General features: G+C 37.5%; 1 protein-coding gene across 2 annotated transcripts in view; it reads right to left on the bottom strand.

Moving 5' to 3' along the window:
• Positions 1 to 16,687, bottom strand: part of SEMA3D (semaphorin 3D) — a 233,240-nt gene that overhangs the window by 86,813 nt on the left and 129,740 nt on the right. For both annotated transcript variants that reach the window (XM_069586652.1, XM_069586653.1), the window contains 2 exons: positions 7,175 to 7,294; positions 2,006 to 2,099 (listed from right to left, as the gene is read on the bottom strand). In XM_069586652.1, coding sequence (XP_069442753.1) covers positions 2,006 to 2,099; positions 7,175 to 7,294 — 214 coding nt within the window. The remainder of the gene's footprint in view (positions 1 to 2,005; positions 2,100 to 7,174; positions 7,295 to 16,687) is intronic.

The following is a 16,687-nucleotide window of genomic DNA, read 5'->3' as shown; positions in this document are numbered from 1 at the left end:
CAGAGAGAGGTGGGGAAGGAGATGGAGAGTGGAAAGAATGAGGAAGAGAGGGCAGAGGAGTTTAAGATGAGGGAGAGGAGTGGACGAAAGGACAGAAGGGAGACAGGTGGGAGAAGGGGAAAGAAAAGTTTGCAAGGGCAAGAGAGGGGAAATGGGAATGGTGGTCCATGTTCCTGATGCAAGTTAGCACGTTGTTGGGGGTGGGGTATGGCAGGAAGAATGCAGTCCCCATAGTAGAACATGTTGTCCCTTTAGAAGCTAAGCTTCTGTTTCAATAAATCTTTATATTCAACTACTTTGGTTTACACTTAACAGACTAAAATTTTAAAAAAATAGCTAAATCTCTACAGAGCATTTAGATTTTTTAAAGCCAATATAAGAACAACTACAATCACTAAAACTCAATTCTCTCAGAAACATATCTTTAAAATTCTGCCTTTGCATAAGTGATTCAGATATTTTCAAAATCTTCCAATTACATCCACTGAAATAAGACTTTTAGTGAACTATGTGAGACAACCAATCTAACTATTCATAACAATCGTCAGTTTCCAAAGATGGGGGGGCGGGGAGATACACACACACATAAACATAAAAGAGATAAACTCAGTTATGTAGACTACAACTATTTTTTCTGGGGGGGTGGGGCACACAGTGCAACATGTGGGATCTTATTCTTTGACCAGGAATTGAACCTGTGCCCTCTGCAATAGAAAGGCAGAGTGGTAACCACTGGACCACCAGGGAAGTTCCCAGTTATATAAAGTAAATGTAGACATGGTACTGATTCCATCTCTTAAAAAATATAGTGCAAGACAATATTTCATTGTGGGGAAAATTTTTAAAAATAGAAGAACCAAACATCATCATCAGTAGAGACATAAAGGAAATACACCATTAATTTGAAATATAAAACTGCAAACATTTATTTTGCCAGGAAAAAATAAAGTATATTTCAACATAAAAGTTGGACCTTTATATCCAGGTTTTAAAACCGTCTTCTTTGTACTTAAACTACTTAGAGGTTCAGGGGTCACCATTGTCTACAGTCTATTGTTAAAGGTGTGTCAACTCCATTTAGCAGATCAGTCACAAATCATCGACCTCACTTTCTGAGGATAATGACTGAACATTAGTCACATAATTTTCAAAACACACACGCTTTCACTTCAAAGAAGAGCACTGGTTCTCACAAAGTGAAAATTAAAATGTCATGGTGTGTCACTCTTGATAGTCTATTCAAACACCTGATGGACAAGCTAAATAAAAAGAGACTAAAGTCATGAACAAAACCAAGACAAAAGTAGTCCTTATAATGGCTGAAACTTAGAGGTCAGAGGTCATGCCGATAGTCTTCAGAAAAGACTTCAGACCACACAGTACCACCTTCTTTAAACATGATGTTCCCCCCATAAGAGAATTTATGATGTATGCAAAGCAAGAGAAAACTGAATGTGCCAGCAAAAATTTCACATTTCTATTAATACAATCAGGTTATGGTGAAATTGAGGAGTTATAACATTCTATTGTCTGTGCTCTATAGTTTGATTTATTTGTCTTATTAATTTATCCACTTACATCTTATTATTACTTCTCCCACTCAAATATTCAATATATTTTATAATATATTATGTTCAAGGAACTGCTAAATTTAACTGCCATAATGAACCAAATAGGGATATATAAGCTAAATATAAGAAAATCTGAGTTATCTATATGTAAAATTATAGCACACATGAATGTCTTTTGCATTAAATACATTTCAGCCTTTTCAATCTGAAGTTCATTTCAAATGTAACTGTGCAGACATTAAGGATTAATGGAGACTCATTTTATGGGTAAGGAGCTAAATACAGAGAGACGTGACACTAAAAAACTACCACCAAACAGTCAGTGGATGATTAATCCAAAATAATCTTTAACTCACTAAGACAGTGTGGTTGAATCTACACACATCTTTTTAGAAAAACACCTAAAAGCAAGAAGTATCCTTTGCTGCTCTTACCTGTCATTACTGAAGCAAAAGGCTGCTGAGGATCAAAGGGACATTTCAGTCTGCCAGACTCCAAATTGTGTGTGTCTAGTTTGAAAATAACTTCCTGTTAAGAGAAATATTAACACAAGTGTGATTTTTTAAAAAAATATCAGAATCATCAAGAACGTAGGAGATAAGAACTAAATTCTAACTCATTAATTCAACAAAAACTGAACATATAGCATGCACATCAAACTGTGCTTCTTAACTCTTCCACACATATTATTTCTGTCGAGACTCAATTCCCCATGTTTTGATCTCCATTTGCCCTAAGTAGTAATTATAATAATGAATGAATTTTTCAATGCCTTCATCAATTCATTGAGCCTGGACCACTATCATCATCAAGATCACTATCAAGCAATCCTATTTCTTAAGTCTAATAACTAATATTGAGTCTAATAAGCCAGTTTCCTCCTCTAAGAAATAAATTTAATAATCATACTTTCAGGACTATGATGGTCTATCTACCTAAGCATCTGCAACTATACCACATTACTTAAGCCTTATGATACTTTGTAATTTTAGTGACATAAAAGTGTTGTAAGGCAGGCAATTCATTTTCAGAGCTACTGATACATGTGGGCAAAAAAAATTCCAATGTAGTATTTTCACTATTATGAAAACACTATGCACATTAAAGCCACACAGTTATTTTGGCAGAAACATTTATTTTTATAATAGTGGCCACAGACAGAATGGCATTGCCAGACTTTTAATAGTCAGGGGAAAAAAAAATCTTAGGTTGAACTTTCCAAGAAAAATATGAATGTATAATGAATATGGCCCCATGAGTTTGAGTGTTTCATAACAACAACAACACTACCATCCAGCAAAAAGACTGATGATTCAGCCTACAAATGCACTAGCAAAATTCAGCATTTCTGACATTCTCTCTAGAAGGCATATCTACAGAATTATATCAGAACACACATGCAATTAAAAGGGATCATCCAGTGCCACTTATCTAGAAAGTAAGCAAAGAAGCAAAAGGGAGAGAAAAAAATTGATTATTTGGATTATTATTTTTGTATGATGTGACATTTCACGTCTTTTTCTTTTAAACAATACTAACAGTAACTACTGCCTTATTTAAAAAATAGCAATACTAATTTAAATAGCATGAATAATGATTGCTATTTAATAGTTTTAAGAAAATAAGCTTTAATACCTTAATTGTATTTAATGTTAATACATACTAACCATGAGCAGGAATTTCATGTACATTATCTCACTGAATTTTCACCATAAATGTAAAGACGTGGCTACTTTATGAATTCCAGCTTTACAAAAGGAATATTGAGAGTAAAAGGGAGAAGGATCTTGTTCAGTATCACATAATGAATAAGAGGCAGAGGAAGAGCTTGAACTCGGGGCTGTCTCCAAAGTTCATGCTCTTAACAAATCTAACCTCAGGATTTCAAATTCATGGATTTAAAAATGTGCTGAAATTAATTTATAGACTCACCATGACCATGTAACATGATCAAGCTCAAGTATGTTTAGTTAGAACAGTTCAGCTAATGATAAGTTGTGATAGTGGCGCCTAGGCATGAAAAAAGTCCAATGAGAACACTTTTAGGGAATGTTTCCCAACTGTGGATGGGGCTAGAGATATGTCAGGAAAAAACACCTACAGAACACAGCCCTTAAGAATGTTTAAATATCATTAAGGGCACATTATTCTCCACAGGTCAAACAGAACTGTTGACTCTAAAGCCTATAATGGGATGTTGTAAAGGGAAAAAGTAAACTGAATTCTGGTGTGCCAGAAGATTATCGTAAAAAGCTAAAAAAGAAAACCCAAGAAAGTATCTGGGACAATGTCATAGTTGATGCAAAGTCCTAGATAAATCCTTATAATTGTACAGACTCCTGTTGTCAAAATGTAATATTTCATAAAATTCTCAAGATAAGCCCATAAAATTGTTATCTGTGGAAGCTAAGGACAAGGTCTCCCTTATAATCTCCTGGAGAAAGGAGAGAGCAGGAAAGCAGGTTTCCTTAAGCCAGAGTCAAGGACACCAACAGGAAAATGATGTCAGAAATAAAGGCTGATACAATGGACTTCCTGAGATAAACTGAATTACATGACATTTTAACTTTTGAGACAATTTTAATTTTACAAGATTGGTCCCACCTAATTCATTACACAAAAAGCACCTGTCCCAACTACACACAGAGAAATACTGTTGAAATACAGACAGAAGAAGATAAGAATGGAAATTTTCATCATCACAACAACTAGGCAAAGTTATTGTTAATATGATATTAATTATGAATACTATTAATATTTAAATATGAGGTTTGCAGTAGCAAAGGGAGATTCCAAAGGAAAGAACATGTTTCCAAGCTAACTATTAAAAACCTATCAGGCACCCCCAGTATTACAGAGTAGACAGATAGATGGCAGACATTATTTTTAAATAAAGTTTATATACATATTTTGGAAATACTTGCCTTTTTACCTTTCTGTGTTCTTGTTGCCTAATACAGCTGAATATTAAGTGACCAGAATGGAGCAAGTGATATGCCAAAGCCCACGCAATCATTTTCTTATTTTATTCTTAAAATAACTCTGTGAGTTACTATTATTATCATCATCCTTCTGCTGAATAAACAGAAGCTTAGAAAGTATATGCAGAAGGCCATGGAGCTGGTAAATGACAGGGGCCATAATTCAAACTCTGGCTCCCCATGTTCAAATTCTCAGTAGTTGTCAACAGCCCTGACTTCTGTCCTGAAATTCAGATCCAACTGCCCACTTGGCATGACCTAAAGAGCATTTCTCAAAAGCAGAATGTATAAAACTAACTCACCATTTTCCCCACAAATTTGTTACTTGTCTCACCTCAATAAATAACACTATTCTCCAGCTCATTGCCAAAGATAGAAATCTGGGATTCATTTCAGCTGCTTCCTCTTTCTTCTCGTTGCCCCCAACACAAAAGAGTGTCCCCCAAGAAGGGGGACTCTACACCCTTCTCTCCTCCATCTCTGTATTACTGTTCCCCCTTCTAAGTCATCTTAGAAGCAACCTTATCTATTTGAGAATGTCATGCCTTCCCTCTGAGCTGGACAGTGAATCCTGGGACTAATAACTCATTTCATAAGTGGACAGTCTTCAGGCAGTGTTGCCATACAATTACCTGTCTTCCTGACTAGTGAAAAACTCACAAGGCTTAATACCCCTGTTCACATAACTTTCTCATTCACAGAACCTGTAAGTTTGATAGCCCCAGGGCTTTTTGACAGTTTCAAGCTAAGTAATTAGCTCCTTCTAAATTCCCTTTCAGTACTTGTGAGTTTTAGAAGTTAAAGAACATTATTTGCATCCCTCAGCAGGTTGGGAGTTTGGCCTTTAGCCCCAGGCCTCAAAATACATTCAAGCTGTGGGGCTATCTCATATAATTACACCCTATGCTATGAGCCACTGTTATATATTACCCTTCATCAAAGCCAGGCAAGAGAACATTACACCAGCAACAAAGAATGATGGATTCAAGTTGCCAAGTCTCCTAGTGGTTCAGAGATTTAACTATCAGGGTTGCTTTACTGTCAAACCATTGAGTCTGGGCTGGTTAGACAAGTTGGTTAAAGAGAAAAATTTATCCAGCCACAGTTATGGGTTTAATCTCTGCTTGAATCAGTTAAATCAATGCAAAGAAACCTGTACTATGAGCCCAGACTTTACTTTCAAACACACATCCAAATTTCCTTAAAATATGTGTGGTTAGTAACAAGAAGTATATACATAAACATAAGGATGACAGTGTAACCCATCAAGCTATACAAAGCAATGCTTTAGAGTACAGATTCTAAAGCTCAGATGGGCATGCTTGCTCTAGAGATAGACTGCTGCTGCTGCTGCTGCTGCTAAGTCACTTCAGTCGTGTCCGACTCTGTGCGATCCCATAGACGGCAGCCCACCAGGCTCCCCCGTCCCTGGGATTCTCCAGGCAAGAACACCGGAGTGGGTTGCCATTTCCTTCTCCAATGCATGAAAGTGAAAAGTGAAAGTGAAGTCGCTCAGTTGTGTCTGACTCTTCGCGACCCCATGACTGCAGCCTACCAGTCTCCTCTGATCATGGGATTTTCCAGGCAAGAGTACTGGAGTGGGTTACCATTGCCTTCTCCTCTTCCTCCCTTGAAAAGTGAAAGTGAAGTCGCTCAGTTGTGTCTGACTCTTTGCGACCCAGTGGATTGTAGCCTACCAGGCTCCTCTGTCCATCGGATTTTCCAGGCAGTAGTACTGGAGTGGGTTGCCATTTCCTTCTCCTGAGATAGACTACTTGGGTTCAATTCCTTGCTAGGCCATTTATCAGCTGGGTAATCTTATGCATGTTATTTCATTCCACTGAGATTCTATTTTCACTAATTTGCGAATGGGAGTTATAAAGATACAAACTTCATTAAGAGTGTTGTGAAATTCCAGAAACAATCCATGTAAAATGCCTGGCACAGTCCATGACACAAAGAAAGTACTCTAACAAATTAATGTTGATTAAACTATTGCAATATGTATGTTTCTCATTTATGGAAATGCTCATTGATAGATGGAATGCATTACTTCTAATTAATACTTCCTACATTTCCACTATGCAAATTTGGTCTGGCAGAAATAAGTCCAGTATGATAACAAGTATGATAACAACTAACTATACAATTTTAAGAAAATCATTAAAATTATCTATATTTAGTGTCTGCTATTGTAAACATATGCAACAGGTCAAATTTGTCGGATGGGAAAAATTAAGTTATTTAGAAGATACCATTCTGTCACAAGGTCTTACAGGAAACAAATCTTTACCAACAGCAACATCATAAATAGATCTAGTTATATAGGAAGCTCAAGAGGAAATAAAGCTGTACATAGAACCTAGAAAACAAGTACTTTCAACATTTTACACTATTAATTTTCATCATGTCACTAGAAAACTTTTAATAGAAGAAGTTTTTATTAGGTGGATAAAGCAGATAATCAAAATGGTGATAATCTATTAAGTGGTTGGAAACATAAGTTCTTAGTTCATACAGAAAATGATTCAATTTTATATTTAAATCTACTTATTTTATGTCATAGGCAGTAAGTAATAAGCTATTATAGTAAATTGTTTTCACGCTATTTCACAATATTACCTCCTTGTAGATTCCAAGATCAATATATCCACATATTGGATGAAACGCTCCAGTTCCGCACACATAAACGTGAGTTTTGTTATAGGGTTGAAGTACTCTGATGAAATTTGCACATTCTGTCTATTGGGCATAAAAAACATAAAAGCATTAGCATATAATTCAGGTATTTCAAGGTATCATTCATACCACCTGCTTTCCAAGTAGATTAATCATCAAAAATAAGTGCTAAAATAAAAATAAGATTTATGAGAAATGCTTAACACCTGACTTAGCAAAGGAGACAAAACAAATTAGAAACTATGACTTGAAGCTTTTTTTGAAGTTTTATGGCTTTGAAGTAACCAGAGTACTAGAATGCACATTTCTACAGTAGGACTCAGTGGGACCTACAGAATGAATATATACAGAGTATGAAAGAGGTATCCATACTTACTTTCAAGAATTACCTACAGAACCAAACCCAAACCAAATATTATGTTCTGATGTTCCTTCATTTTCTGTCCCATATAGATCTTACTGTGTGCAGTTTCAACTGAATCAGCTACAGTAAACATAACACTTAACACAGATGTCTTCCTATATATTATTCCATTCTTATTTTCCAGAATGCCCTGCCACTTTATTTCCATTTTTTTCAATGTTACAGAGCCTTTATGGAGAAGGCAATGGCACCCCACTCCAGTACTCTTGGCTGGAAAATCCCATGGATGGAGGAGCCTGGTAGGCTGCAGTCCATGAGGTCGCTAAGAGTCGGACACGACTGAGTGACTTCACTTTCGACTTTCCACCTTCATGCATTGGAGAAGGAAATGGCAACCCACTCTAGTGCTCTTGCCTAGAGAATCCGAGGGACGGGGGAGCCTGGTGGGCTGCTGTCTCTGGGGTCGCACAGAGTCAGACACGACTGAAGCGACTTAGCAGCAGCAACTGAGCCTTTAAGATTTAGCTTAAGTCCAGCTTATTCCAAGAACTTCTGTTTCTTCCATAAATATTTTTTGCTTTGCTTTGCTAAGTCACTTCAGTCGTGTCCGACTCTGTGTGACCCCATAGACCGCAGCCCACCAGGCTCTGCGGTCCCTGGGATTCTCCAGGCAAGAATATTGGAGTGGGTTGCTATTTCCTTCTCCAAAGCATGAAAGTGAAAAGTGAAAGTGAAGTCGCTCAGTCATGTCCGACTTAGCGACCCCATGGACTGCAGCCTTCCAGGCTCCTCCATCTATGGGATTTTCCAGCCAAGAGTACTGGAGTGGGTTTTTTTAATGCCATGTCAAAATTTTATGAGACTTAATATTTCTGCCTCTTTTCCAAATGCTTGGGCCTAAAAATATTCTTTAAAATGTGTATATTTATAACTTAATTATTTTCTATCCCCGAACTGCTTGTAAATAGTGACTCCATTTTTCAGAATAGTCATTCTTATTATTTTCAATTCATCTTCTCTAAGCCATCCCTTATCTTTACATAATTACTGGAAACAATTTTTAACTAACTTCATGATTCTTGGACCCAAAGACTCCAAGAAAACACTGGGCAATAGTACGGTTTTATTTTAAATCAGCTCTACCTAGGAGATGGACAAGTGTTTACTAAGGAGGTTGGAAAACTATGAAATCACTGTGATTGAGAGAAAAGATCCATTTTCTCTTGCCTGAATGGCCATAGGTACTTCACCCATCAGGTCCCTGTTGTCATTAGGGTTGTTAGGAGGAGAATATTAAAAAATAAAAAAAGATAAAAACGAACTGGTAGGATGATTTTTTTAATTAAATATTTTTAATGGCAGATGATAACTTAGCTGGTAGGATTATGATTGTTATGTGGATTAAAATAAAGACTATAACACTTAATAATTGCTTATCACATACTCTGATTTTGATCTATACAAAATAATGTTTCTCAGCGGCTGTTCTGATTTTCGAGGAAAGAGCGATTTCTGCATAGCTGTGGTCCAGAGTTTCTAGTACCTAGTTCTTTTTTGTCCAGCTGGCTTAGCAATCTTATGTCTCAAGAATTTGTAGATCCCAGTGAATAAAATCTGCACATTCCACCCAGAAAAATGCTATAAAGAACTAACTTACTGAGTTTTCTGCTCTCTGCTCCCTTACAAACAAAGCAGTTGCTTAAGACTAAATGAGAGGACAGTATCAGTCAGTCCCTCAGTTAGCCATAGAATAGAAGGATGTTTATTATGTAGGGAGAGTCAGAATTCTCTAATAGCAGCAGGACAACTACATATGGTTACACATTTGTGCTGCAAAAAAAGAAAGCCCTATTTTAGCATATGCAAATCATACTGTAGAATCCTTAATATCCTGAATATTTCCATACATTTAATATATGTTCTCATATAAGTATTATATGTAGATTCCTAAGAAAGGAAAATTTTATATTCATTGAGACAATTTATCTGGCAGACAATCTTAACAAAATCATATTATATGTTTTTCACCCTTCCATCGAGGTATCTGATGAAGACAATTTATTTTTTATTGACACAAAAGCACTGTAGAAAACTAGCTTCATGTTCTTTTATATCATGTTAGACAATCACAAGTGAAAACTTAATTCAGAGAGAAAATTCACCCTACTAATGGTTTTGAACAAATGTCTCAGTAACATGAAATAAGCCAGGGCGAAAAAGAGTAAAAATGTAGGCGATCATCAGATAAATTCTAATGATGGCTTCACTGGTAGGGTAAGAGATTCTAATATTCTCCAGCCTTCATCTTGCTCATTCATGTTCAGTGAAGGGACTTCTACTTATTAGTCTTTTCCCCATGAAGAGGCTTACGCAAGGGTAAAATCTATACAAGGAATAGTACACAGGGAGGGGAAAAGTGTAGATGGATATGCCTGGAGTGAGGTGGGATTGACTCACTGCTAGTAATTACATCATTTTTCAAAAGCTCTGTTTCACCAGAGTCATAGAATTTAGAGAATGGTTATGGAGTGAATATTTATGTCCTCCCCAAATTCATAGGTTGAAACCCTAATGCCTCCAGGGTGATGGTGGTCGGAGGTCAGGTTTTTGGGAAGTAAATAGCTAGAAGTCTTTTGGGAGTCCCTTGGAAAGTAAAGAGATCAAACTAGTCAATCTTAAAGGAAATCAACCAGAATACTCTTTGGAATGACTAATGTTGAATCTCCAATACATTGGCCACCTAATGTGAACAGCTGATTCATTGGAAAAAACCCTAATGCTGGGAAAGACTGAAGGCAGAAACCGAAGAGGGAGATCGAGGATGAGATGGTTGGATGGTACCACAGATATAATGAACATGAACTTGGGAAAACTCCAGGAGATGGTGAGGGACAGGCAAGCCTTGTGTGCTGCAGTCCATGGGGTCACAAATAGTCAGACACAACTTGGCAACTGAACAATTGCAATAGCCTTAGAAGAGGTCAGGAGGTTAGAATCCTCCTGATAGGATTCAGGCCTTTATAAGAAAAGACTAGGGCACTTGCTCTTACTCTCTCTGTCCTGTGCAGAAACCACCGGATGACGGCCACCTATGAGCCAAGAAGAGAATTTTCCCTAGAAACGAAGTCGGCCTGCACTTTGATCTTGGACTTCCCAGGCTCCAGAATTGTCAGAAATAAATGGCTGTTGTTAAAGCAGCCTAGTTTATGGTATTTTGTTATGGTAGCTCAAGCCGACTAACACAGTAATTTTACAAGAGTTTGAAATAAATATTTGTATAAAGAAATAAAACAACTGCCTTTCCAGATTATAAATTATAAAGTCTAAGAGATTAGAGACTGTGAGACACAGCACTGTTTAAAAAGGCAAATAAGGCCCAGAGTGAAACATCACACACAAAGGAGATATAATTTGAGTGATGATAAAGAAAAACCTCTTAATCACACCTAAAACATTCCACATCCTTTAACTTTTCTGGGAGTACTTTATTAAGATGCAGCCAGCCCTGGAAAGTAACCCATTATGCTAGTTCCTGACTTGGTGAGATATTACCAAGGATTTGTTTATGAAATTCCTCCCTTCTCTCAGACTGGACTGCCATGGAATAGAACACTGTAGGGACAATCCTGAATTTTCTGACTCAGTTTACCCCAAAGTCAGTTCTGCCCAAAGTTTTCTGATTCATTGGAAAAAACCCTAATGCTGGGAAAGATTGAAGGCAGAAGGAGAAGAGGGAGATGGAGGATGAGATGGTTGGATTGTACCACAGATATAACGAACATGAACTTGGGAAAACAGGAGATGGTGAGGGACTTGGGTAAACAGGAGATGGTGAGGGACAGGCAATCCTCGTGTGCTGCAGTCCATGGGGTCACAAATAGTCAGACACAATAGTCGATGAAGTTGATGGCAGGCAGTTCTCTAAGAAAACTGGAGGCAATGAAAAGACACTGGTTGCCTGAAGGAAAGAAATGTGGGAAGAGAGTCTAAAAGATAAAGTCTCTTATTTCAAAGTTTGCCTAGGGTGGTCATTTCAGCCAAACACTAGTGCCTCAAGTGAAACAAAAGTCTTTCTCTTTTAATTTATAACATTTTTTAAGGCTCAAAGATTCTGTGTTTTCTTTTTGTGCACAAGTTTCATTAAGTTTTGCTTAAAAAGCACGAGCAATAATTAACTTGATTTAATTCACTTAGCAACCTGCATAGCTACTAAGAGTGGTGTAATTCTGTGAGGCATGAAGAAAGAAAACTCTGAGAGGCAGCTTTTTTAATTTTCCCTGAAAGCTGACTAATTTATAGCTATTGCCACAATGGTAAGGGTTGTTGCACATGATCAAACAATTCAACTCAGTGAGTGATATACTCAACCTTGGAGGAAAATTGAATTTCTCTTTCCTTACTATGCTTATTACCTACTCTCTTTCCTACCTCCTCAACTCTCCACTATAAGACAGACTGAAAAAGACAGAATTAAAAACAAGTACCAATCTTCTGGGCTTCCCAGGTGGCACTAGTGGTAAAGAAAACACCTGCCAATGCAGGAGACTTAAGAGAATTCGGAAAGATCCCCTGGAGAAGGGCACAGCAACCCACTCCAGTATTCCTGCCTGGAGAATCCCATGAACAGAGGAGCCTGGAGGGCCACAGTCCATGGGGTCGCACAGAGTCGGACAGGATTGAAGCGACTTAGCACACATGCACACATAGTAGTAATGGCTCAGTGGTGAAAGAATCTGCCTGCTAATGCAGGAGTCCCAGGTTGGATAAATGGGTTGGGAAGATCCGATGGAGAAGGAAATGCAACCCACTTCAGTATTCTTGGCTGGGAAATTGCATTAGGGTTTTTTTCCAATGAATCAGAAAACTTTGGGCAGAACTGACTTTTGGGTAAACTGGAGGCTACAGTCCATAGCGTTGCACAGAGTTGGACACGACTGAAGCAACTTAGCATGCACACACACACACCGGCTTGCTGATTTTTTCAAGTAATATTACTCATTTCAACATCTACCCTTATACACATTTCTTTCTGTTGTTGCTATTCATTCAGTCGCTAAGTCCTATCTAACTCTTTGTGACCCCATGGACTGTAGCCTGCCAGGCTTCTTACACCATGAGAGTTCCAGGGCAAGAATACTGGAGTGGGTTACCATTTCCTTCTCCCAGGGATCTCCCCAACCCAGGGATTGAACCCGTGTCTCCTGCATTGGCAGGTGGATTCTTTATGACTAAGCCACTAGTGAAGCCCCATACACATCCTTACACACATATATAAATAGATATTTAGCTAAATAAATGAAACAAATATAAAACTTAATACTTAGAGAAAAGACAAACACCTATTAGTCTATGTATTAACATCTATAACTTGTTTCCCCTTAATACTTGGAAAAATATTAGCAAAATGGAAGTACTTGTAAGTCCCTAATCTTATATGTAATTCAATTAAATCCAATACAGCTTTATATGTGTTTCTGATAACTGAATTGTAATCATTTATATTAATTTATTTAGGTGCTACACGAAAAGACACATGATTAAGAATCTGGTCAGTCTTCGTGTTTAGTATATTTTGCAGAATACTTCGATCCTCAGTTTTTTTGATCATTTGCCACGTGCCTATCATTGTGGCAAGAATACACAGAAGAACTGTACAAAAAAGATCTTCATGACCAAGATAATCACAATGGTGTGATCACTCACCCAGAGCCAGACATCTTGGAATGTGAAGTCAAGTGGGCCTTAGAAAGCATCACTATGAACAAAGCTAGTGGAGGCGATGGAATTCCAGTTGAGCTATTTCAAATCCTGAAAGATGATGCTGTGAAAGTGCTACACTCAATATGCCAGCAAATTTGGAAAACTCAACAGTGGCCACAGGACTGGAAAAGGTCCATTTTCATTCCAATCCCAAAGAAAGGCAATGCCAAAGAATGCTCAACCTACTGTACAACTGCACTCATCTCACATGCTAGTAAAGTAACGCTCAAAATTCTCCAAGCCAGTCTTCAGCAATACGTGAACCGTGAACCTCCAGATGTTCAAGCTGGTTTTAGAAAAGGCAGAGGAACCAGAAATCAACATCCACCCACATCTGCTGGAAACATCCATTGGCAACATCATTGCCAACATCTGCTGGACCATCAAAAAAGCTAGAGAGTTGCAGAAAAACATCTATTTCTGCTTTATTGACTATGCCAAAACCTTTGACTGTGTGGATCACAATAAACTGTGGACAATTCTCAAAGAGATGCGAATACCAGACCACCTGACCTGCCTCTTAAGAAACCTATATGCAGGTCAGTAAGCAACAGTTAGAACTGGACATGGAATAACAGACTGGTTCTAAATATGAAAAGGAGTACGTCAAGGCTGTATATTGTCACCCTGCTTATTTAACTTATATGCAGAGTACATCATGAGAAACGCTGGGCTGGAAGAAGCACAAGGTGGAATCAAGATTGCCAGGAGAAATATCAATAACCTCAGATATGCAGAAGACACCACCCTTATGGCAGAAAGTGAAGAGGAACTAAAAAGGCTCTTGATGAAAGAGAAAGAGGAGAGGGAAAAAGTTGATTTAAAGCTCAACAGTCAGAGAACGAAGATCATGTTAAAGCTCAACAGTCAGAGAACGAAGATCATGGCATCTGGTCCGATCACTTCGTGGGAAATAGATGGGGAAACAGTGGAAACAGTGCCAGACTTTATTTTGGGGGGCTCCAAAATCACTGCAGATGGTGATTGCAGCCATGAAATTAAAAGACGCTTACTCCTTGGAAGGAAAGTTATGACCAACCTAGATAACATATTTAAAAGCAGAGACATTACTTTGCCAACAAAGGTCCATCTAGTCAAGGCTATGGTTTTTCCAGTGGTCATGTATGGATGTGAGAGTTGGACTCTGAAGAAAGCTGAGCGCTAAAGAATTGTTGCTTTTGAACTGTGGTGTTGGAGAAGACTTTTGAGAGTCCCTTGGACTGCAAGGAGATCTAACCACCAGTCCATCCTAAAGATCAGTCCTGGGTGTTCATTGGAAGGACTAATGCTGAGGCTGAAACTCCAATACTTTGGCCACCTGGTGCAAAGGGATGACTCATTGGAAAATACCTTGATGCTGGGAGGGATTGGGGGCAGGAGGAGAAGGAGACGACAGAGGATGAGATGGCTGGATGGCATCACTGATTTGATGCACATGAGTTTGGGTGAACTCCAGGAGTTGGTGATAGACAGGTAGGCCTGGTGTGCTGTGATTCATGGGGTCGCAAAGAGTCGGACATGACTGAGTAACTGAAATGAACTGAACTATCATTGTGGTACATCTTAGGTTTGTCAGGTAGACCTCTGTTAAAATTCAGTCTGCAAAGATGTTTCGGTCTTATAATATTAAAAAATTTTAATATGTTGTTAACACTTCAGAATAAGTATATGAAAATCCAGATATCACATTTCTCTCAAAAGTGATTTAACAACAACAACAAAAAATCTAACAGATTTTTACCACCTATGGTAGAAAGGGAAAAAAAATAATTAAGGAAAAAAGGAAAAAAATTGAGAGATGTGCCTATAAAAGTCTAAACACCTAATAGGAAAACTAGGAAAGGATGTTTTTTACATGAGTGTGACACAAAGTAATCATACATGAATATAAATCTTAATTTTACAAATAGATAAGATATTTAGTGCTTATAGTAACGAACGAACTTCAAGCTAAAAGCAATAAAAATAATTTTGTTTTTGTTGGCAAAAATTAAATATATTTATTTCATTCATTAACGTATTAATGAATGAAATGTTAAGCATTAAGTATATGTTGTATACAATATTAGCAAGGGTATTGGGAAATATACCCTCTTAAGAGCAGGTATTGCTAATTTAAGTATAAGAAGCTTAAACTTTCTGGAGGGCCATTTTACAATGCATAAAATATTTTATATCCTTTGACCAGTAATTCTACCCAATAACCAAAGATGTTCACAATATTTATATATAAGGTTTTTCATGTGTGGCATCATTTACAATAGTAAAAACTGGATATATATCAAAATTCTAACAATAGGGGATTGATGAAATAATATATAAAGGAATGCAGTGCAGCTATTAAAAGTAGTGTTATAAAAAGGAATTTAATGACATGGGAAAATGCTCATGGCAGTCTGTGAAGTGAAAAAAAAATGTTTAAGGGACTATGTATACAATGATTTCATTCTGAAAAATAGTAAACAGATAAGATAGAAGAATAAACATCAAAATGTCACCAGCTATCTCTGGGTAATGTTCATGGGGAAAGAAATATTTACAGTGAATCTATATAGTTTTCAAACTTTCTGCAATGAACACTTTGTTTTACTTTTAGATGTTCTTTAAAATGGAAAGTAAATGTAATCAGAGAACGTTAGAGACGGAAGATCCTTTAACTCTATGCAGTGTCTCTATTGACAAGGTTGTGTGCCCTGATAGTTAAGCTGACCAACAGCCCCGGCTGCCCACACCCCATCCATTCTTTTGCCAGGACTGAGCTGTTTACCCCACTTTTCTTTGCCGGACCAGCCATTTCTCTAGTGACTTTCTGTTGAATAATATTCTAAACAGAAACAAAATAGACCAAATAGTGTCTGTCGCCTCTTCCTTCCCTGGATTAAAACTGTGGACTGTACTCAAGCAAGAAGACTAGTTCTCTTTTGTATCCTGTTCTTCCACCCCCTCTGCACACCAACTAGCTAACTTTCATTATGGTAAATAATTCACTATTTTTCAGTTATATAGTACCTTTGTGTAAAGGGACAGTCTTTCTAAACACTTGTTAATTCTCAATACACTCTTGGGAAATAGGTAAAAATTACTAGAGAAGGGAGAGAGAGGGTAACGCCAAAGGTAGTAAGAGATGATAATAAAACCACATACTAGTCTCAGTTTTCTGTTGACCAAAATCTATGTAATGATGTAAAATGAGGATCTGTGTTATGGTGATAGTGAAGAAAGAAATGATTTGAGGGATTCAGTTTGTAGACCTTACATATAAAACTCAAATCTTCATGTGTAGATTATAGTATTTCATAAGAGCACAGATTGTGGGGCAAGCCTTCTTGATT

This window comes from Ovis canadensis, chromosome 4 (assembly GCF_042477335.2).
Source record: "Ovis canadensis isolate MfBH-ARS-UI-01 breed Bighorn chromosome 4, ARS-UI_OviCan_v2, whole genome shotgun sequence".
Classification (NCBI taxonomy): domain Eukaryota; kingdom Metazoa; phylum Chordata; class Mammalia; order Artiodactyla; family Bovidae; genus Ovis; species Ovis canadensis.
This window is presented reverse-complemented; position numbering and strand designations above follow the sequence as displayed.